The following is a 23,376-nucleotide window of genomic DNA, read 5'->3' on the forward strand; positions in this document are numbered from 1 at the left end:
GCCGACCATTCAAATGGTGGAGATTTAACTCGAAAGGTGTGTGTGTGTGTGCGCGCGCGCGCCCGGCGCGTGTAAGTGTGTGTATAGCAGTGTGTGTGTGTGCATGTGCGTGTGTGCGTGCGTGTGTGTGTGTGACTGTGTGTGCAGTACGTGCGTGCGCATGATAAAGACGGATACACACCCACACTGAAGTAGGTATATTTACACCCCAGGCACACGGACAAAATTATCAGTATGATACATACCCAGAATTCAGTCGGCTAGACGACTTAATCCACATTTTGCACTCTCCTGGTCTTGTTTTTTTGGCAACTGACAACTGTGACAAAAACAGCCGCATCTTCTTTTTTGATCGACAAAGTGAAACACATGTGAACTGCGCTCACACTGACGACCAAGTGTCCCTAATGTTCACAAGCACACCCACATCTTAACATTCCTCCGCCGAGGTCAGTGATAACCCCAATTAAATATGGGAACTAAGCCGGTGAGCATAATTCATACTCTTGTATCGAATCATCGTGTTCTTGTAGAAAAGTGCAGCGACTCCGGCAGAGGTACTATGCAAACATGCACCGCCTGTTTCGGTTTCAGTGTCAAAGCGCGCATATTGATCAACGGTAATACGTTACACCGCATCTGCTGTTGAAAAAAAAAAAAAAGAAAAGAAAAAAAAAGAAGAAGAAGCAGATGCTTGACACTGGGATTATACGAATTCCTACAAACCCAACGCTCTGATCAGGCCGTGAGTTGACGTTTTGATAGACTGACGGAGATCAAACTAAAGGATATGCACAGGGCAGCGAGCAAAATGGGAGGAAAAGGAAAAATTGAGAAAGAGGTAATTGATAATGTTTATTCCCCCACCCCCACCCCCCACCCCTCCCTTGCACCCTTGCAATGTTTGTGTGTGCTAAAATCAATATTTATTTGTATGTTGCATTTCACAGCCGGTGCACACTCATATAACTTGATGTCAGTGGTAATTATAACATGTTATGGGTATTTTAAAAGATAAGAAGGAACATCAAATAGACTGCAGATAAAAGGAATTAAAAACAAAAAAATGACACAAGAGAAGAAAAACAAGTAAAATGAAGAAGGTATAAAATTGATAATATATATATATATATATATATATATATATATATATATATATATATATATATATATATATATCCTGAATGACGCGGATAATTTTTCTTAACACTTTCCCTTCTCCCATCCCTACCTTCCTCAATGGCACCTCCCCCCCCCCCAATTAAACCACCACCACCCAAAACTGAAACTGCCATGCATGCAGTCTTTTTCGTGTCGGGTATCTGTGACGGGCGCAATAGCCGAGTGGTTAAAGCGTTGGACTCTCAATCGGAGGGTCCCGGGTTCGAATCACGGTGACGGCGCCTGGTGGGTTGAAGGGTGGAGATTTTTCCGATCTCCCAGGTCAACATATGTGCAGACCTGCTAGTGCCTGAACCCCCTTCGTGTGTATATGCAAGCAGTAGATCAAATACGCACGTTAAAGATCCTGCCTGTAATCCATGTCAGCGTTCGGTGGGTTATGGAAACAAGAACATACCCAGCATGCACACCCCCGAAAACGGAGTCTGGCTGCCTACATGGCGGGGTAAAAACGGTCATACACGTAAAAGCCCACTCGTGTGCATACGAGTGAACGTGGGAGTTGCAGCCCACGAACGCAGAAGAAGAAGTGTCGGGTATCTGTGATTTGCAGACTAATCGATCAACGATCCATCTTTCACTCCACACCTCCCGGCCCTGCTACGCATTCACATACACTGAGAAAGTGGCATTAAAAAAAAAAAAAACAGAAAAAAACACCTTTCTCCACAACAGTGCGTGGGAAGCTGACAACTCGCCTCTCCCCTCCACCCAATACTCTGTCTCCCTCCCTCCCTCCCTCCCCTCCTCTCTCTCATTTATCTTTTGTCAAACAAAAGTGTAACAACAATATAACTAAAGGAACTAGCGTTTTGTTGAATATTGAAAAGGCAATAATTAATAGCTGTTAAAATGTCCAATTAAACACAGATACGCACTTCTCTCTCTCTCTCTCTCTCTCTCTCTCTCTCTCTCTCTCTCTCTCTATATATATATATATATATATATATATATATATATATAATTTCTGTAAGGTGAAACCGGGAGGTATCATTTGTATGCGAAAACTGTGAAGCGAATCAAGTGTTATTTTTGGTTTAAACTGTTGAACTTGCCTCAAAGTAGATTTTTATAAACATGCATACTATATGATATTATCCCAGATAGAGAAAAGAAAAGAAAACTGGGCTTCTTTTGTAAGAAACGTTTTATCAGAAAATGGTTTTGCAACTGTGTGAATGTGTTAAGGTGTAGGATATGAGCAAACGTATATTTCAGAATTCAAAATCCAGACAGCTTGATATGTTTAAACAAAACTGGCATTCAGACATAGTATGTAAGGATACATACAGCTGGTACTATTCATCTGAAAGTACATTCCAAGCTGAAAAATTCCCAACTGTTACTACGAATAAAAGCCATCGTACAGTGATGGCCCAATTCAGATTAGGAACTCTAGGCTTTTTGCCAGGTACGTCCACAAATTCTCCATGTTCTTTGTGTAACTTCACAGTTGATAATGAAATTGGTTTCACCAACCTTAGACAACATTCATTGACTAACCGAATTGCACAAATACCAACCAAAGTTAAACTTGCACAAAATACTAACACGTTCAAAAATCTCCTTGACACCAATACCATCTTAAAAGAATTTTTTTTTTATGATGAATGAAACAAAAAGTTCTTGCAGAATCGTACTTGTGTACCCCGCCCAACAACAACAAACAAAAGAAGAAAATTTAAAAAAAAGAAAAAGAAAGAAGTGAAGATGAAGATTCGATGAAAAAGCCGAGAGGTCTAGGCAGATAACCTGCCAGTCCCTATATACTACTACTACTACTACTACTACTACTACTACTACTACTTGTAATGGTTTGAGAACTAAATGTATGATTTTTTTTAATAAGAATTTCCAAAAGGAAAGGACCTTTTGTGCATGTTAACAAGTCAAGATCACGAGTTGATAATCGTGATGGCAAAATTTATTTCAGAGGCTTTGAAGATAAGGCAAAAATCACTACAAACAGATACAAACAGCGTGGTCAGATAGCTTTGAATTTTTCTTCTTTAGCCAGTATTGAAATCTATTGCACTGACAGATGAATGAACGGAATTATCACATGTTGGGTGGCATGTTGTTTGCTGCCTTTTTTTTTTTTTTTTTTTTTTTTCTTTTTTTTTTTCAAAGAAAGAACTTTGTTTTGTTTCAATATTTGCTTTCACCATTTTCTTTCTTCTCCTTCTTCTTCGTTCGTGGGTTGCAACTCACACGTTCACTCGTCTGTACACGATTGGGCTGTTGCGTGTATGACCGTTTTTACCCCCACCATGTAGGCAGCCATTTTTCGGGGGTGTGCATGCTGGGTATATTGTTGTTTCCATAACTCACCGAACACTGGCATGGATTACAGGATCTTTTACGTGCGCATTTGATCTTCTGCTTGCGTTTTCACACGAAGGGAGTTCAGACACATGCAGGTCTGCACATATGATGACCCTGGAGATCGCAAAAATCTCCACTCTTTACCCACCAGTCGCTGTTGCCGAGATTCGAACCCGGGGCCCTCAGATTGAAAGTCCAACGCTTTAAGCACTCAGCTATTGCGCCCGTCATTTCCATTCGTTTATTCTAATGTGGTGTTATACAACCCATGTCATAAGGACCTCATGACATTAAATTATGGTAAGCTACTTAGATGTGTGATGAGTATCTGTAGATGTGTGAAAGCAAGGGTGAGTTTCAGTTTCAGTTTCAGTAGCTCAAGGAGGCGTCACTGCGTTCGGACAAATCCATATACGCTACACCACATCTGCCAAGCAGATGCCTGACCAGCAGCGTAACCCAACGCCCAAGGGTGAGATGTGGAGGTAACTTGACTGATCATATACAATGTTCTACTGGTGTTAATCAAGGAGATGTATACAGCCCTGTTTTGCCATCTCTGTTCATAAACGAGCAGACTTCTAAAGTTATTAGACATGGAGAGCATGGTCCTCAGTTTGTATTAGTGACTTCTTAGAAATATTCATACTTCTTTGGGCTGACGATGTTGTTTTGATGTTCGAAACAATTATTGGTTTACAAACACAGTCAAATACTTTATACAGAGCTGCTAATTCACTTCAGTTGAAAGTTAACATGTCAAAGTGTAATATAATTGTGTTTAGAAAAGGAGAGGGGGTACTTATAGGGATAAGAGAAAAATTAAATTATTTGAGAGTCAGATTAAACCTATTACATTTTACGGAGCTGAAATATGGGTTCTGTAGAATTCAGCAATTCACTGTGAAAATGTTTATTAGCATTGAAGAAATTTCTTGGAGTGACTATGGAAACGCCGAATGATTTGATCTGTGCTGAAACAAATATTTATCCCCATGTATCTGAATTATGTCATCAGATGCGTTTCTTAGTAGTTAAGAAATAACGCGAAAATCTAAGAAAACAGCCAAAAAAGCTTACTACATGTCATAGGATTTTGATAGCGGAGGCAGAACGAACTGGGTGTCAAAGGTGAGGATAAGTGAAATTTCATGAATTAGGTTTTGCTTACGCAGGGCTAAATCAGGGAGTGGAGGATATGAATATAGATTTTTACGTGGACTCCGTTCGAGACTAATCGATCGACTGCCGTTGGCAAGAATGGTCGAGTCATATTCAAGATAGCGCTCGATTTGATTTTTTTTTTTTCATGCACAGATTAACTTCAGACATACTGTACTAGTTTATTTGACTATGAATATGGATAGACATTTAAAATGTATTATGGCTAGTTTTAGATTTGGAATTTATTATTTGTTTATGCATTATCAGTTACTGTTACAGACTGAACATAATTAAAGAGGCCTTATTTGCCCTTTATGTAAAGGTGCGAAAGATAATGAACTGCATTTTGTACTCTGTTGTCCTATGTTAGACGATCTTAGAGATCAGCTAATACTAACGTTCAAACTTTCATAGGCAACCAACCATGCTCAGATTATCTTTTCCTTTGTCATCCGCTAACGAACACGTTCAGTAATAAACTTGTGGCAATTTATTTACATAAAGCCTTAAAAGTTAGAAATATTAAATCCAGCTGTGTGAGTGTAAAGCCTTAAAAGGCAGAAATATGAAGTACAGTTGAATGTGTGTTGATTTTCCCACTGTGTCAATTTGTGTGAATTGGAAATACATTATAAGATAGGCATACAACTCAGTGATGAAAGTTCTCTCTCATTTTTAAGTTAGATGGTTTTTATTCAACATATATCTATATGGAATATATCACTGGGAAATGATTGTGTACACCACCCCTTTATGTGAGGGGTCATGGCCTGTATTGAATAAAACATCCGTATCCGTATCTCTCTCCGTCGAACAGAGAGAGAGAGAGAGGGGGGAGAGACAGGAAGGGAAAGAGAGAGAGAACAATTGTGCACATACATCACGACTAGCTGCTTATATTTGAACAATTGTAATTGTCTACGGTACGTTTTATGAAACAGGTCGACTGAAATAGTACGAGTTATTTAATTCACGGAAGTGGCTTCCGAGCGAACGTAATACAATTCAGTTCAGGATAAAGCTTTAACTGTCAGTTGGTCCAGAGCAAGAAAGGTGGACACTACCTTAATTTTCACTTTATCAAAATTACCCATACAGAGACAGTATTCATCAACACAAGAGACCAGTCCAGCAATGAAGAAAGTGAGTTAATTTTGTTGTTCTTTTCTCAATAAAACACACAGGATCAGGATCAGGATTTGGGGCGTTGTTATATACAACTTAGCCATTTTTGGCTTTTTATGCCCCTTCAGATTTGCTTCTTTTTATTGTTGGTCAGGTCGTTGACGAGCTCAAGCATTTTATCCATCAAAATCGTATTTCACTTTTGTCAATAACTCATGTTTTATCTATGAGGTTCTTGAAAGTATTTATACTAGGTGCATGTTTGATATTGTTTGTTTGTTTGTTTTTTTTCCAATTATTTGTTACTCTGTTACTAAATGTAAACTTTCTGAGATATATTCTGGAAAACTGTTTAAATATTTTATCTGTACTGTTTCGGACACATGCGCGCGCGCACACACACAAACAAAGCAACTGAGTGCACATGCTACTGAACAGAGCCAGAGTGGAAATGGGCAAATCGGGATCACCAGTTTAGTGATAGGCGAATCGGGAATGGGCGACTGAAACGGGAATGGTGAATTAGTGGGAATAGGCGAATCGGGGCGAAACAGTTGTTCAAGCAGTTGTATCAATTCTTTTCTCTTTTTCTTTTTTTAAGTTAAGAAAAAATTCATTAGTTGATAAAAATTATATGAAACATTGCTTTATCTTCTTCCGAGTCTTCTTAAAAAAAAAAAAAAAAAAAAAAAAAAAAAAAAAAAAAAAAAATATATATATATATATATATATATATATATATATATATATATCAATTCAGTATAATTAAAAAGAAAAAAATAAGATAGTTGCAGACATAATGTAACGTGCCAGGTTATTCCTGTGCAATAACACTCAGCTTTTAGATTTTTGTAATCAATCTGCGAATGTTAGCAGAACTGTGTCTTACCTTCCCCTCGCTATTTTTTTTACTGAGCTGATCGAGTTGTCATGGATGATAAATAAACAGTTTATTCGTACCATCCATGTCATCTAAGTAAAACGTTTGTGTTTGCATCAAATCTCCACTTCAGTACACTTCAGCTTTTTAAGGATGGCAAATCATTCAAATGATCCCATAATCGTTTCTGGTAAGGCATTCATCCTTTAAAATTCTGTTGTCGCTTAAATTTCATCTGCATCGTGTTTTGTCTATTAAAATTGATTGTCTCTTTAGATGTGTACACTATCACATTTTCGTGCTACCATGCATTCACTCAAAGCTTATCAATATCTATCAAAGAATCTGGGAAATATTTTGCTTGTGTGAAGGGACTTGAATGCCCAAACTGCCTTGTGACAGGAAAGTAGTGACCGACAACAGTAAAGAAGGTATTATCCTTCGAAGAGAAACAAGGCATCCAGCAGCTTTAAATTGGCAGCAGTTAGTTCTGTAACTCAGGCACATGAAAGATTACATTTTCATAATAGCATATGTGAATTATGTAAGTTACCAATCGTTACAAACACAATGTTATAAACATTGTCGTATACGTATGTGTTCTGTACATTGAAAAAACAACAACGCTTTTATGATTTCTCGGACCATGTCGACAACACAACTACCTTTATGTAGTATATATATATAATTAATTACTGATTTAGTCAAATATGTGAATCATGAGTCTTTTTGCTCCACGAGTTTTAGTGTTACCTGGATGTTATCCACTTCCACTGAAAAAAACTACTCTGCATTCTGCATATTACTCTCTCTCTCTCTCTCTCTCTCTCTCTCTCTCTCTCTATATATATATATATATATATATATATATATATATATATATATATATCATGGAATCTTTATGTCCACGGGGTGCTTCATCATGACTCAGTATTCATTTTGGATTGTTGAGATATCTAGCTCAGGTGAGTTTTCGAATGATCATTTCTGTAATGGATAAAGCTGTTTTACCACTATCTCTGTAACTTTGACATTGTTTATTTTCGTATCCTCTTCAAACTTTTGAAGGAGGAAGGTGGCAGAATGGTTAAGACGCTCAGCTGCCAATACAGACAGTCCGTGAGGGTGTGGGTTCGAATCCCGCTCTCGCCCTTTCTCCTAAGTTTGACTGGAAAATCAAACTGAGCGTCTAGTCTTTCGGATGAGACGATAAACCGAGGTCCCGTGTGCAGCACGCACTTGGCGCACTGAAAAAGAACCCATGGCAACGAGAGTGTTGTCCTCTGGCGAAATTACGTAAAATGAAATCCACTTTCATAGGTACACAAATATGTAAGCATGCACTCAAGGCCTGACTAAGCGCGTTGGGTTATGCTGCTGGTCAGGCATCTGCTCAACAGATGTGGTGTAGCGTGTATGGATTTGTCCGAACGCAGTGACGCCTCCTTGAGAAAGTGAAACTGAAACTGAAACTTCAAACTTTTGCAGACATTTAACTAGCAGATTTTTTGCAAGTCATTTGTAAATATTGTAAATAGGTTCGGGCGTAAAAAACAAACCGAAACAAACAACTGTCTTAATTGGATAATGCCACCCATACATTTGCTTCTTGAAAATATTTGATTACTGTTCTAATTTTGTTCATCTTCTCTTTCTTTTAGAATATCTGTGTATCCATCTGGTATACTTTATCGTTTAAGCATTAAACTGCTATATTTGATCAGTATAAAATTGTTCTGGCTTTCCGTGAGACTCAGGCCACCGTGTACAACTCTTTATGCACTCTTTTCCCATACCGGTATCTCCTTTTATTGCAAAGAAAGCTTTTTTCGTCAGCAACTTGGCTTTTCTGGTTAATAATTTTCTGAGTGAAAATGCAGTTTCCCGTGCACGACTCTTGATGTTGACCGGCTGCTTCCCATATACTCTACTGAAATGTTCCTCTCTCGCAATTTCGTGATCTTTCTTTGCTGTAAAACTGTCTATGAAAAAATAAAATATCTACTCGATTCATTAGTATTTTCATACACTCAGAACACATATTCATTAAAATAAGAAAATCGAAAAAAATTCGAAGGGGAGGAGCCATGATTTTGTAGTCTGCTTCACAGCTTATGTGTTGACAGGAAGCATCAAAATGGAGAGAATCACCACACCAAAGGTAAGGTGTTTCTGATGTTGTGAATGAAACATTGATATGTGCAGGCCTAACTCATGATTAAGAGAACTCACACCATGACCTCGTCATTTTTGTCTTTTGTTCCGAACATTCACCAGCATCGATTTTGTTCACCGGTCAATAATACATGTTGATAAGAAAATGTAATCAACATGAAGAAGCATTAACTCGAAGCAGCTCTTTAGCATGCAGTACAAGCTATGATTCGCAATACTAGTAAATATAAAAATGCCAGGAAATTTAACTTTAAAGCCCTCAGGCGTTTCACGAACTTCTCATCAGTGTCATTTCACAAGTTGCCAGAACAAAAGGTAGGCAGGGATGGATGTGTGTACCTGCGTAGACATCTATTGATTTGTATTGCAGCACAGCAGTCTTGATTAGTTGATAGCTAACTTTGCTAAAGACTTTTGAGTAAAAACAAATTCGATAAAGTAAACTGTGACCTGTACCACAATGTTGATGACAATAATTAAAACATGACGCCCTTGATGATGAAGTATGACTCAAAGAGTATAAATTTATTTAAATTCCAGAAAGAATCCCAGTCACTGTGTGTGCTGTGAATACTGTGAAGATCAGACAGTTGTATAACACATTATATATATCATACATAATATATAGAGAGAAATGCAGCCCTGTTAATAAAGATTGCGATAGTTCATACTAAACATATCTCACAGTCACAGACATGTAAAAAGAGGTTGTGAATAGATGGACTGGATGTGAGGTTTTCATTTCAGATTCCAAGGATTGAGGAAGGACTGACTTATTACTTAGGTGCTTTTTTTAAAGGAGTGGGTGGGGGGTGGGGATGTTGTAGAAGGGTGTGGGGAAGATGGGAGGCAGGAGATAAAGCCTTTATGGGATATGGATTGTGCAGTGGAGGGAATTTGCTTGCCCCATTTTCATGTTGAGCAGATCTTCAGATAGATTAAGGGAAATTAATCAGTTAGGTTGAGTTGAGTTTTTCTTGAATTTTGTTTCAGCCAGAAAGAGAAATATCTTGCTGCAGACTCAAATGAGATTTACGCAGATATATCTATATATCTATCTCTCTCTCTCTCTCTCTCTCTCTATATATATATATATATATATATATATACACACACATATATATATATATATGTGTGTGTGTGTGTGTGTGTATACACATACACATACATATATAATATATAGTGGTATGACATGAATCAAGTGAGCCTGAAAATGTAAAATTTCATGGGGGGTGTGGTCAAGTGAGTGCGCATGGGAAACAGAAAAGGCAAGAGCCATGAGGACATCAAAGGCATGCCAAAGAAAAGAACTGGGGGGGGGGGGAGGAGGAGGAGGAGGAGGAAGAAGCTAGGTGGATTTGGGGAATTTGATGATAGCACACAGTTTGGACTTGATCTGATAGTTTTGATTGCTTTTGTAGTTCTCAGCTCCTCAGACACCATGACTTCATGTAGTGGGTTTTCTTTGTTTGCATTCTTATGTTATTCTGTCTTTTGTGGAAACATTCACAATGATGTAGTTGTGTTTTATGTATCAAGAAATTTAACTTACATAAGTAAGATATATACATAAGTATACTTTCTTGTTCAACCAGCTCAAAATCATGATCTTTTCGTCCCATAATTTCAAAGTTGTTTTCAATAGAAATCTCAGTCAATTTCCTTTCAGAAGCGAATATGGTTTGCATACTTTTAACATGAAATATAGTATGTAAAATACTTTCTACTGAATATTCCCTGGCACAGGCCCTGCAGCAGGAGTTATGTTTCCCTGACAGTGAACAGGTTAACCGTTAATACTCCATAAACAAATGCACTTCAGTCAAACATTGATGTGAACATATAATGAATGAACCCTTGCATGCATTATGTCAATATGGCATCAGTTTTCAGTATCAATTTTAAATATATATGGAATTGGATCCTGCATGAAAATGGATAGCAATATTGGTGTAATGATTTGAATAGTATTTAATTACTACTACTTGCATAGATGCACATGTGGGGCTTGGGGGGGGGGGGGGGGGGGCACTTGGTATTTGTTTCTAAAGCAAGCAGTATCTTGATTGACATGTAGAATTAAGCAAGTCTTTGAAATGTTTAGGTGCTGGGAAATTTCATGTTTGATTCAAATTTTATAGTAAAACAATTTTTTTATGTTGAAGAACTTCACTCGAGTATTGTCATGAAATTGAAAAGCAATATTGGCTGTTGTTGTTTTTCATATAAATATGAAAATATACCTCTAAAAACTAGGTAGATGTTTATTGAGTGTCATTGCCTAGTATATTAGTGATAAAGAAAACATCTCTCTCTCTCTCTCTCTCTCTCTCTCTCTCTCTCTCTCTCTCTCTCTCTCTGTGTTTATAAACCTTGGCAGAATTTTGTGCAAGGGGTTAAGTGATGCACATTTTTTCCCCTGAGGGAGACTGTACTGTGTTCATCTGCATCATCGATCAGATTCAGAGATACAGAATGTCAATGCAGCAACAATCTGATTCACATTTTTACAGTGTTCTTTGAATACCAGTGTGTCACAAACAATAGACAATTTTGTGCATGTGTATCAATCAGCTGAACTTACATACATGTATATATATACAGTCAGAAGCAATGGTGGGTGGAAATGCAAATTGTCGTTGTTGGTATGGGGTTTATCTAAAAAAACAACAACAAAACTTGCTGAAGGAAACATGAAGAGCAAATGGTTGTGAGTGAGTAAAGTTCCCTGAGGTGCTGTGTTTGCATATATATAAATATATATATCACTCCAAATTTCTTTTCTTTGAGTTTGTTACTGACCTGCAGAATTGGTATTTTCTGAATTTTACTTGGATTTGCAACCATGGATGGTAGTGACCCTTTAAAAAAAGTTATTAGAACACAGCTCATTTCACAGCCATACAAATTGAGCTAGTCAGCCAGTACAAAGCAGACCTGTGTGCACTTGGGTCAGGTAACCTACAACAACAAAGAGATTTAATTTTTTTTTTCTGTTTGTTATTGTTGAACTTGTTTGTTTTAGAGATCATTGTTTCATTTTCAAGCCTCTGTGAGGAAAAGAGCGGAGAGACTATTGTGACTTTAACTCTGGATGATTTTTTTGTTTGGCTTAATTATATATAAAATACAAATGATGTGAATGAAAGCCAGTAGGGTACTTTGGTGATGCCTTTCCTTCTATATTGATCAGAACAAAACACGATGTAACGCTGAAAGAATTTGAAAGAAAGTTTTGGTTTCTCAACTGTATGAAAAGAAAAACAATTACAATTTTTGATTGTGATGAACATGATATACACTCAAGTGAGTGGGCATTGCATTCAGAGATCCTTAGAACAAGTCCATTTCATGTGCAGAAGTACAGTGTATATTTCATGATCTCTGAAGCATCTGGTAGTTTGTTCCAAAGAAAAATTGTAAATGACATCGAGAGGTGAGATGACAGCATGTATAATGTATTATGTGACATAGATCTCTGTCTCACGACAGAAATAAAATCCTTGTACCTCCTCTTGTCAAGAACCACCCAGCTCAGTTGCCTCCACACTGACCTAGATTGGTCACCAAACACTGTTGTGCAGTTGCATCTTCCTTTGTGTGTGTGTGTGTGTGTGTGGGTGAGACAGAGAGAGAGAGAGAGAGAGAGAGAGAGAGAGAGAGAGAGAGAGAGAGAGAATAATCATTATTTCACAGTTGTGTTCTTGTCTGTGTGCACACAAGCTTGAGCGTAAGAACGCTTTCCTGGTAATAGTGATAAGATCAGAACAAGACGTATTTCCTATTGCACAATTTGCAGATATTTCTGTTATATTCTAACTGCCACATCAAGCACGGCTCCAGGGATAATTGCAAGAATGTCAGGTGTTATTCTTGGCAGTGAATGGAAAGGGAAAATTGACTGGAAACATTCCTGAAGTTGAGCCAAAAATAGGTGTCAGTAATCAGAAAGTACTGATTGATTGTGGTGTGTGTCTTGCATGACTCCTTGAAGTTTTTGTCATGTGCTTGGGTAGTTCTGAATGTGCTTGACATCTTCTGAAGTCACTCCCTCTGTGGTAACACTGAAGTTATATTCAGTGCAGCTGTCTTAGAGCCCAGAAGCAGAAGAGTTTGAAGTGAGAACTCTTTACTGAATCACGAGTGTGAGCAAAAATGTGTCTATGTATCAATTTGTTTCAGTTGTTAGTGTTTCTGCCAACCTGCATATCTCTCTCTCTCTCTCTCTCTCTCTCTCTCTCTCTGTGTGTGTGTGTGTGTGTGTGTGCATGCATGCTTCTCTGCATGCATATTTGCATGCAAGATTGCTTTTGTGAGTGCATGTTAAACTTTGACTTTGTTATTTTCTCAGCAACCCAAGTCAATAGTTTCTTGATAACTTATTTTTTTGTCCCTCTCTCTCTCTCTCTCTCTGTGCTTCTTTCTCACTGACAGACTGACAACCTCGCTTACCTAAATAATGATATTCATTCACTGAACCTCCTTCAGTCCTCCCTTTACTTACCTCTGCCATTTGTTGTCTCAAAATGAGTAGGCATTGGGGTTCAGTGTTATAAATTTGTATTCTGACTGGAAAGATTTGTTGAAGATTGTGTTTCATCTCCATTGGAAAGTTTTCTTGAGGATTGTGCATCTTCCTGCTGGAAAGCTTTGTGGAGGATTTTGTTTCTTGCAGCTTGAAAGCTTTGAGGATGGTAATTCATACGAGCAAGCATTGTTGAAGATTGCATTTCTTCCCACTGGAGAGAGCTTTTGTTTAGTATCATAGTTTGTACCTCTGGAAACCTTTGTTGACGATTGTGTTTCTTTTCACTAGAAAGCTTTGTTGAGGATTGCGTTTTTTTTTCCCTCTGGAAAGCTTTGTTGAGGATCTTTTTTTGTCACACTGGAAAGCATCGTTGAGGAATGCATTTCTTCTCACTGGAAAGCTTAGATTTGGATTATATTTTGTCACACTGGAAAGCATTATTGAGAACTGCTTTTCTTCCCACTGAACTTTGTTGAGGGTTGTTTTTCTTCTCACTGGAAAGCTTTGTTGAGGATTATGTTCCTTTGCTTTGGAAAGCTTTGTTGAGGATTACGTTCCTTTGCTTTGGAAAGCTTTGTCGAGGATTGTGTTCCTTCACTCTGGAAAGTTTTGTTGAGGAATACATTCCATGTTGTTTGAGGAAGAATGAAATTAGTGGACAAGAAGAGAGAGTGCCAGCAGGAGAGCCCTAATTCAAACTTAAGCTGACTTCATAATCAGCTACACAAGTGGCAAATTGGAACTTATTGGAAGTGAAACTCAGTGACATTTGTTCAAATTCAATTTACTGTGTAGGCGCACAGGCTGATTAGTTTAACAGGTGAAGAAATTGTGTTTGGGGTGGAATCAGAGTCTGGACAATCACAAAATTGTTTTAATATTTTTTGTTTCACACACACACACACACACACAATATTATTGTGTCAAAACAACATTAAAGCCCTTCAGGGCTTCACACATTGAGACAATCAAATTTTACACATGTATTAGAAATGAAAAATGAAACAAATGTTTCATAATGTATAGCCAAACACACACACACACACACATTTTTTTTTTCTTTTCTGTTTTGTTGTTGTTGTTGTTGTGTGTGTGTAACATTGAGTGATAGCAGATAAGTGGTGGAACCAGTACTTTGCATTGTGAAGAGTCAGCGGTGGTTGTCTCCCTTGCATCAGTGGGATGTCCCTGTAATTTTTTCTCACATGCTTGTTCATGTTCTGTCTGTCTGTCTCTCTGTTTCATCCACCCTTGTATTGATTCTATTTTTGTGTTTGTGTTCCCAGTTGTCTGTGGGATTATTAATCTATGACTTCCTCCTTCTCTCTCTCTTCTTAATCGCTTTCTTTTCTTCTTCTAGTACTTGTGCGATTTATTATTCCCCCCACCCCCACCTTTTCAGTAGAATTGCCTTTATATGGTAATCTGTGTCATTGTAGACTCATACTTGGCAGTGGCACCAGTTATTGAAATTGGATGGGATTTGAATTATTTTAGTTTTCATTGTTTCAGTTTCAACAGACACAATGTTAGAGTCTTTTACAGAAGAGGGGATTTAGAGACCAAGACTACAGCAGTGCTCTGAGAACATAATCAGTAAAATTTGTTTTACCAAACAATGTTCAGCTGAACGATTTGTCATTTTATTTTAAGTTGTGACTTTTAAGTTGTAATTTTAATGCCACAATAAAATGTGTGGGGTAGCTGATATTTCAGTGGTTAATACAGGCGGTCATTAATCAATACTTTGTCATACTTGGGGAAGGGCTGGGATTTCCCAGTTCAGTAAGAGCAGTTGGTGAAGTTTGGGGTTACCTTTGGATACTTGCTTTTTTTCTTCTTCTTCTTCGTTCATTATCAGGTGTTTATTTAAAATTAAAGAAACATTTCAAAAAATATTTTACAATACACAGACAAGGCCATATACAGAGAACCACCCAACCCAACCCTAAAGAAAACACAAAACACCACCCTCTACCCCCCATCTTCCCCCCCCCCCACACCCCCCCCCCCCTCCTCCCCATGAAAGAAAACAACAAACAACAACAACAACAAACAAACGAAACCCAACAAACCCAAACCACAGCCTCCTGCAAAAAAAGAAAGAAAAAAAAGAAAAAAAAAAGAAAAGAAAAGAAAAGAAACAACAACACAAAAAATATTACAAAAAGGATATTGGTATGTAGTATAAAACATGTTTAGTGTTTTCAGTTTTATACCCATGTGTGTACAGATTAAGAAAGGATTTGTACAGGACTTTAAGAAAAGATTTTTTGATTTTTTAATGCTATTTTTGTACTGTGTGTAAAATCTCTTCTGGTCACATTCTTCAAAATATCCTCATAATTCATAGAATATCTAATAAGTGAACTGCCATGCTCACAGAGGGGGGTGTGGAGGGGAAAAGAGTTTTAGCTCCCTGAGATTTTGCACTTTACATGTCTTTCAATGGGTGTGCACTGGCTCAGGCATCCAAGTAATAAATGATGAGTTGGGGTGGTGGCAGGGGTGAGGAAAATGCCATCTGTATCATTTGCCTGTTGCCAGGATCTGAATTATGCAGATTGCTGGGAGAGAGAGGAGTGGCGTGACTTGGTGTGTGCGGTTGTTGGCCTAGTTGGAAGGCGATCAATGGAACAAGATGAAGTTTACTAGCTGTGGCAGTCTGTTGGAACACAGTTACAAGCTGCTGACTTTATCCTGATGGAGCTGGTCCCCCCCAACCCCCTTTAAAAAAAGAAGAAAAAAGTATAACGTTTCCTGTATTCTCTCCTTTATAATCTCTTCTCAGTTTTGGGGATTGGCTAAAAGTTCATGTGTGTGTGTGTGTGTGTGTGTGTGTGTGTGTGTGTGTGTGTGTTATAAAATGTGAAAATTAATGTGTTTAAAAAAAGTTGTGGTTCTCATAGATTCTTGACATGTAAAGACATCAGAGAATTTACGCATTGGAGACAAATTTGCAATACAGCTTATAGACATAGTCTGTTAAATATGAAATGTGTTTAAAAAAAAAGAAGAAAAAAAAGTGGATCTTGTAAGCTGTATATTGCTAGCAAACAAAACAGGGAAAGTTAAGCTGGAGGCGAAACCACAACACTCCTCGTAGACAATGTGTGTGTGTGTGTGTGTGTGTGTGTGTGTGTGAAATGTGAAAGAAAGAGTGGTTCTTGTAACTTCTTGAAAAACTAATTGGGGAAAGTTAAGCCAGAGGCAAACCTGCGGCAATGCAGCTCACCGACAATGTACATAAGACTGGAATGGGTTGAGCTTCCCAATACTGGCTTGACCAGTGACGCAAGAACAAACCAGCAAGATTGTATTAGATCAGGTGATGACGGGCTTCTCTCCTACATGGTGCAAATTCAGTTTTGTGTGTCCCTTGAATTAGTTTTGCCCATTTGCTAAGTGTCAAACAGTGCAAGAAATTGGTTGTCACAGTGTTGGTGTGTGGTTCTGCTGCTTGAAATGCTTCCTGTTTGAGGAGAATGTGTATACTGGTGATACAGTGTGTAGGTATCTCTTACCTACATGCAGTACATTGGCAGTTGTATATTTGGTTGTGCATTTTGGCATAACTATAACTATAACTCTGTGTGTGTGTGTGTGTGTGTGTGTGTGTGTGTGTGTGTTATGAAATGTGAAATGTGTTTTAAAAAAAAAACTGTGGTTCTCATAGATTCTTGACATGTAAACACATCAGAGAATTTACACACTGGAGACAAATTTGCAATATAGCTGAATGACAGTGTGTTAAATATGAATTTTTTTTTTAATATTAAAAAAAATGTTTTTTTTAAGGATATTGTAGATTCTTGGCAAACAAAACAGGGAAAGTTAAGCAGGAGGCGAACCCACAAAACTCCTCATAGACAATGTTGTGTGTGTGTGTGTGTGTGTGTGTGTGTGTTGACAAACAAATCAGGGAAAGTTAAGCCAGAGGCAAACCTGCGGCAGTGCAGCACATTGACAACGTACATAAGGCTGGAATGGGTTGAGCTCCCCAATACTGGCTTGATCAGTGACGCAAGAACAAACCAGCAAGATTGAATTCGATCGGGCGATGACGGGCTCCTACATGGTGCAAATTCAGTTTTGTGTGCCCCTTGAATTGGTTTTGCCCATTAGCTAAATGTGAAACGGTGCAAGAAATTGGTTGTAACATTTTTAGTGTATGGTTCTGGTGCTTGAAATGCTTCCTGTTTGAGCAGAATCTGTATATTGGTGATACAGTGTGTGGATGATGGAGTCTCCCATTGGACCGACGGAAGAGTAGGCAGGCAGGTTTATTTATCAGTGTGTGTCCTCATATGGGAGAAGAGACCGATTCTGGATGCACAGCACTTCCCACAGGTGTTGCAAGGGAAAACGTCTCCAGAAGTTGAGCCCTGCTTTCTTCGCTCATGCTTCTATTTAATGGCCAGCATTCTCTTGTTTTCAAACATCTTTATGCCACTAGAGTAGAGCATCCTCCAGCGAGAACGGTCAAGGGCATCAGTTTCCCAGGAAGCGATGTTTATGTCACAGGCTTCAAGGTTTGTCTTCAAGGTGTCCTTGAAGTGCTTGAAGGGTCTTCCAAGTTCGTGGTGGCCTTCCTTCAGCAGGCCATACAGTAGCATCTTCGGGATCCTGCTGTCTGTCATGTGGACAACATGTCCTGTCCAGCATAGCTGGCACTGGATCAGCAGGCTTTCGATGCTGGGCATGCTGCTCCTCTCTAGGACCTGGAAGTTGGAGACCCTGTCTTGCCACTTTATGCCAAGGATCTTTCGTGGGCATCTCTATACAGTGTGTGGGTAACTCTTATCTACATGCAGTGCATTGGCAGTTGTATATTTAGTTGTGTATTTTGTCATAACTGTGTAAGTGATCTCTCTCTCTCTCTCTCTTTTTAACTTGTGCATATATACATGCAATCATACTTATATGCACTCATGCACTGACCTACTGACTCATTCATACACACACCACTCCACAACTGCGCATACATTTGTAGATTAAAGAAATAGAGAGGAGCAACCCCTTCTCCTGCCCATATCCCTCTACTCTCCCCACACTGACAATGAGAAGGAAGAAAAATAAAAAAAGCTCACTCCACCTGAAAGGGATGCCTTTAGTTGTCTTCCCAGCTGGAATAAAGTGGACCATGTCAAAGTTTGTCATGGAATAGATATGTAATAATATATACATTACATGTTTCCAAAGCATTAGATATACGCAGATTATTCAGAATCAGTTCACAAAGATATAAGATTTTCAATGTTTATCGCCAACCTTCTAGGGCTTTGTTCTTCCTTCATATCTTTACATGACTGTTTGTTTCATGACACACCTTTCCTGAAGTGTGTGGAATAAGCAGGATTACATTCACCCTTGCAGTCATTTGTTAGTGACAGTCCTTAATGTGACATGTCCATCTAACCTGTCTCTAATCCTTCTTTGTCTTCTTTCAAATCATTCTAGAATGTACACTATCAAAAATGCTTCACCATTCACTCCCTTCAGTGTTTATAAAACTTGTGCTCAACTTTTCCTCAGAAATTATAAAGATATGAGCATGTCACTCATCTCTTTCAATCCCTTTAATGACACCCTGTCTTACACAGAATAAAGTACAACACTCTTAAGTTATGAATGCATATGTACAAACCTGCTTCTTCCAGTTTGTGATTGCCTTTACCTCTGCACCTCATCTTGCCCGTTACCATCAACTTCACATCCACGGGGGGAGGGGGAGGGTGGGGGGGAGTCACACTAGGCAGCCAGCCACTACTTTTTCTCTTGGCTCTGGAGCTTACATTTGGAACATTGCCTCTTTTGCTTCATCAAATCTCCACACTCAGATCTTCAAGCCTGGACTCGAAATCAGCCTCTTTCCACAGTAGTTCCCCCTTACTCACTTTTGTCTGTCTGTCTATAGTTTTTCTAGCTCTTTATTTGTACACATGTATATATAAGGTTTGTTTTTCATCCCTCAAATTTAGAGTTATACATGCATGAGAATGACTTGTTGAAAGTGCTTTCTCTGCACAAGATTCAGTGCTGTATAGATACATTGATTGTGATTATGATTATCATTATTATCATCATTATCATGTATGAAGACCACAGAGACAAGAATGCATGCACACACACACATGCACATAACACTACCAGTGCACATTGGTATGAATGCATGTATAGAGACATATTAACAGTAACACACATGCCATTTTTCACTCATCAATGTTTGAGTGCTGTTGTGAGGAACCATGCAAGCATATGAAACAACAAATTCTTATAAATAATGTGATCAAGCTGAATTCTTTTATCTTCCAACCATGAATGAGGTTGGTGTTTGCAGTGTGGACAGGCGTGAGAAAGGTGTCTTAATTGATAAAAAGCCCAGTGTTTTTTTCTGTTAACAAGAGAGGGTTGTTTCCCGGAGTTTCACTTTCTTTGAACTGCCCTTGTTCAGATTGAATTGATTCTTTGTTCTGGTTCTTTTTTTCCTCTCTTCTCCTTAAATGATTAACATTTTAATTATTTTTGTGTGTGTGTTGTTTGTAATTTCAAAGCTTTTTGCTTTTTGTTTTGTTAAATGCTGCATGGTGTATTATATTGACAGGTGCTATTCGTTTTCTAGGATAAAAAGTTATTAAAGTTGTAATGTTTATGTTGACCTTGGTTACTAACGCAACAGGCAGTGACCACAAGCGGGCTTTAGTGGACTGAGCGACAGTGTTTTATAATGATTTCAGTGATGCATTTAATCATGGAATGTTTGTTGAGGGAAAAGGAGGAATTTTCTTTCATATTTATTGACTTCACTGAATAAAAATACATAGATAGAAGCAGGAACAAAAGTTCACTGTGTTGGGCTGGATCCCTTAAGTGTTTGTGTTTAAAAGTTTGACATTACATTCAAGCTTTGCTTGATCAAGACAAGGAGAGGGTGTTTTGTTGCATGGAAAATGATTGATGGCATGAATAAACCAGCACAGAAATAGCTCTCTTGTTGCCACCTGGTGATGGGGCACGTTCAAGGGACAGCACCATTGCTGCTCTAGCTTATCATCCCCAACCCCTGCCCCTGCTGATACCTCTTGTTCTCTGTACCCTCTCTCTTTCTTGTTCTCTCTCTTTCTCCCTCCTTGTCTCTCTCTGTCTCTATTTCTATTTATCTATCTTAAAAACAACACACAAAAAACCCACCTATATTTAATACAGTATCACACAGTACAATATAAATGGAGTATATAATTATATCTATATAATTGTATCTTTCCCTCTGTCCATGTCTATCTGTATGTGAGTATATGTGTATCTCTCTCTTTCTCTCTCTCTCTCTCTCTCTCTCTCTCTCTCTCTCTCTCTCTCTCCACACACACACACACACACACACACACACACACACACAATATCAGTTTTGGGCTAGAGATACGCTAGTGCACTGGCCAGAACATGGCGCCAGAGTTGCTAACCAACAACAGAGTAATGATGCAGGGAAGCCAGCACCCACCTAATGGAACCCAAACACAGACACACACTGCCAGTCAGACGGCGGATGATGGTGATTTGCTCTGTATTGATCTGCGCATGGAAAGCCGCCTGTGCGTGACTGGCTGTTGCTGCTGCGGCTGCAGATAGCGTCAGGGGTGAGGGGTGGGGAATGATACCCGGGCAGCCAAGGGAGCTGTCGCTTGTCTGAGGGAACGTGCCCCAACGGGCCACCAGGGAACTATTTCTGTCCCGCTTTATTCATATGATCAATCATCTGTGATGAACTTGGTCTTTCCCCCCTCTTCTGGGCTGCTAAACTGTCTTCTCTGGGTCTCATTGGTGATTGATATCTATCTGTCTATCTTTCTATCAATCTATCTGTCTGTCTATCTGTATCAGGTACAGTAATGCATACATGTATATATGTCCATATCTATCTGTTTATCTGAAAATCTTTATATATGACAGGTGCAATATCTGAGTGTTTAAAGAGTTGGACTTACAATCTGAGGGTCCCAGGTTTGAATTTTGGTGATGGTGCCTAGTGGGTAAAGGGTGGAGATTTTTTCCGATTTCCCAGGTCAGTATATGTGCAGACCTGCTTATGCCTGAACCCTCTTCATGTGTTTTTTCACGCAGAAGATCAAATCTGCACATTAGAGATCCTGTAATCCATGTCAGCATTTGGTGGGTTATGGAAACAAGAACATAACTAGCATGCACACCCCTGAAAACAAGGTATGGGTGCCAACATGGTGGGGTAAACAAACAAAACGGTCATACACATAAACTGTTGCATGTGTGTCTGAGTGTGATGTGTGCGTGCCTGAAATCTGAATGACACAGGAATCAAGTGATGAGTGCCCAATGGCAGCTGTCAGTCAGCTGTACCCAGTCCTGTTGTGCAAATGACCCTGTGTTTGTAAAGCACTTAGAGCTTTATCTCAGACCAAGGAGTGGTAGTATATAAGTATCGATATCATTCATTCATTCATATGATTTCCCCACTTTTGATTCATTAAGAATGTACTTCAGATCTTGGTGATGAATAAAGTTCATTTCCTTCTTCCTGATCATACAGAATCTTTGTGGGATCTCATCAGGAATATTTTTGATTTTATGTTCTGCCTCCTCCCTGAGAATCTCCTCCATGTGTTATCAGTGATGTGTAGTCCGCCTTGAAATGGCCATTTGCAGTTGTCTGGGCTATAAACATGATTTGATTTGTCAGTGGTGAATGATTATGGTTTGCATCAATGGTGATTGGGTTCTTTCCTCTCTTCTGAAACTGATAAAGATTTTCTCTAGGCCTTATTAGTCATGAATATGTTCTTTCCTCTCAGTTCTGTCATTGAGAATCTGACTTAGGCTTCCATAGAATGAAGTGAGCCATGTAGCAGATTATATGGTGATTAGGTTCTTTCCACTCTTCTGAACTTGTAAAAAGATTCTCTAGGACTTATTAGTCATTGATATCTTTTTTCCTCTCAGTTGTATCATTGAGAATCTAACTTGGGCTTTCATGGAATGTAGTAATTTATGCAGCAGAAAGAAAGGTATTTATAATTTTGTATTAGACTTGCAGGCTTTGACTGGCCTGGCGGACAAGAAAGTTTTAATGAAGGTCATTCATGATGACATCATTTCTGGTGGTCTGAGGTTGAAGTTGAATGATGCGGGAAACAAGTTAAAACAAAGGGGATGGAGAGAGAGAGAGAGAGAGAGAGAGAGAGAGAGCAAAACAAGAACAAAACAAGAACAACAACCGAAGTAGATTTTCTGGTGCCAAGACAGGCAGAGCCAACAAAGGCAATCAGATTACACAGAAGTGTGTCCACCCACTGTCACATTTATCCTTCCTCATGCATGCATAAAATTAATTTGGTTTCTTCAGCTTGCACAGAATTTCTTCTTTGTGCCCTGTGGCACATAAGGCTGCCATCAGAGATCGCCACTGCTGCCCATCTTGTGCTGTCTTAGGTTCTTTTCATCAGGTATAGTTGTTCTTCAGTTCTTTTTCAGCTGACCTGTGCCATGTCTCCCTCAGTCTTTCACGCACACTTTTTCCAAAGGGCTACTCTTTGAAGTGCATCTGTGTGTGTCTTCATCAACAGGGAGTGTAATTTCTCGAATAGGCAGATTCTGTTGTTGTTTTAACACACCTAACATACTTGTGTGCCTGTGGTGCATCCATATGAGGCGCTCTTGTATGCTTGTAAATAAACTTGTGAATTTATGCGCCACATAAACATACCACTTTTTGAATATCATTGAACCCTTTCAGTGCCAGACCTGTTTTATGCTCAGTGACAACTATTTGCCGACAGATGTTTGGTCATAGACTGATAGAGGGTAGTAATTAAAAAAGTCTCTATGCCAACTACTGAAAGAAAGCATATGATGTACATTTTCATACTTTCCTTAAAGGAAAAAGGACACAGTATCCAATTATGACAATTTTGCATAAAATTAATGTTTTTTGCGATAGGAAAATTCCTACAATAATGTGGAATGAGAT

At 38.7% G+C, this 23,376-nt stretch overlaps 1 protein-coding gene across 1 annotated transcript in view; it reads left to right on the top strand.

Annotated features, from left to right (window-relative positions):
* Positions 1-8,773: 8,773 nt before the first annotated feature.
* The window catches only part of LOC143298707 (phosphatidylinositol-3,5-bisphosphate 3-phosphatase MTMR8-like), a 115,587-nt gene continuing 100,984 nt past the window's right edge, over positions 8,774-23,376 (top strand). Inside the window, exon 1 of the mRNA XM_076611605.1 lies at positions 8,774-8,837. Coding sequence (XP_076467720.1) covers positions 8,814-8,837 — 24 coding nt within the window. The 5' untranslated portion in view covers positions 8,774-8,813. The remainder of the gene's footprint in view (positions 8,838-23,376) is intronic.

This window comes from Babylonia areolata, chromosome 24, assembly GCF_041734735.1.
Source record: "Babylonia areolata isolate BAREFJ2019XMU chromosome 24, ASM4173473v1, whole genome shotgun sequence".
NCBI lineage: Eukaryota > Metazoa > Mollusca > Gastropoda > Neogastropoda > Buccinidae > Babylonia > Babylonia areolata.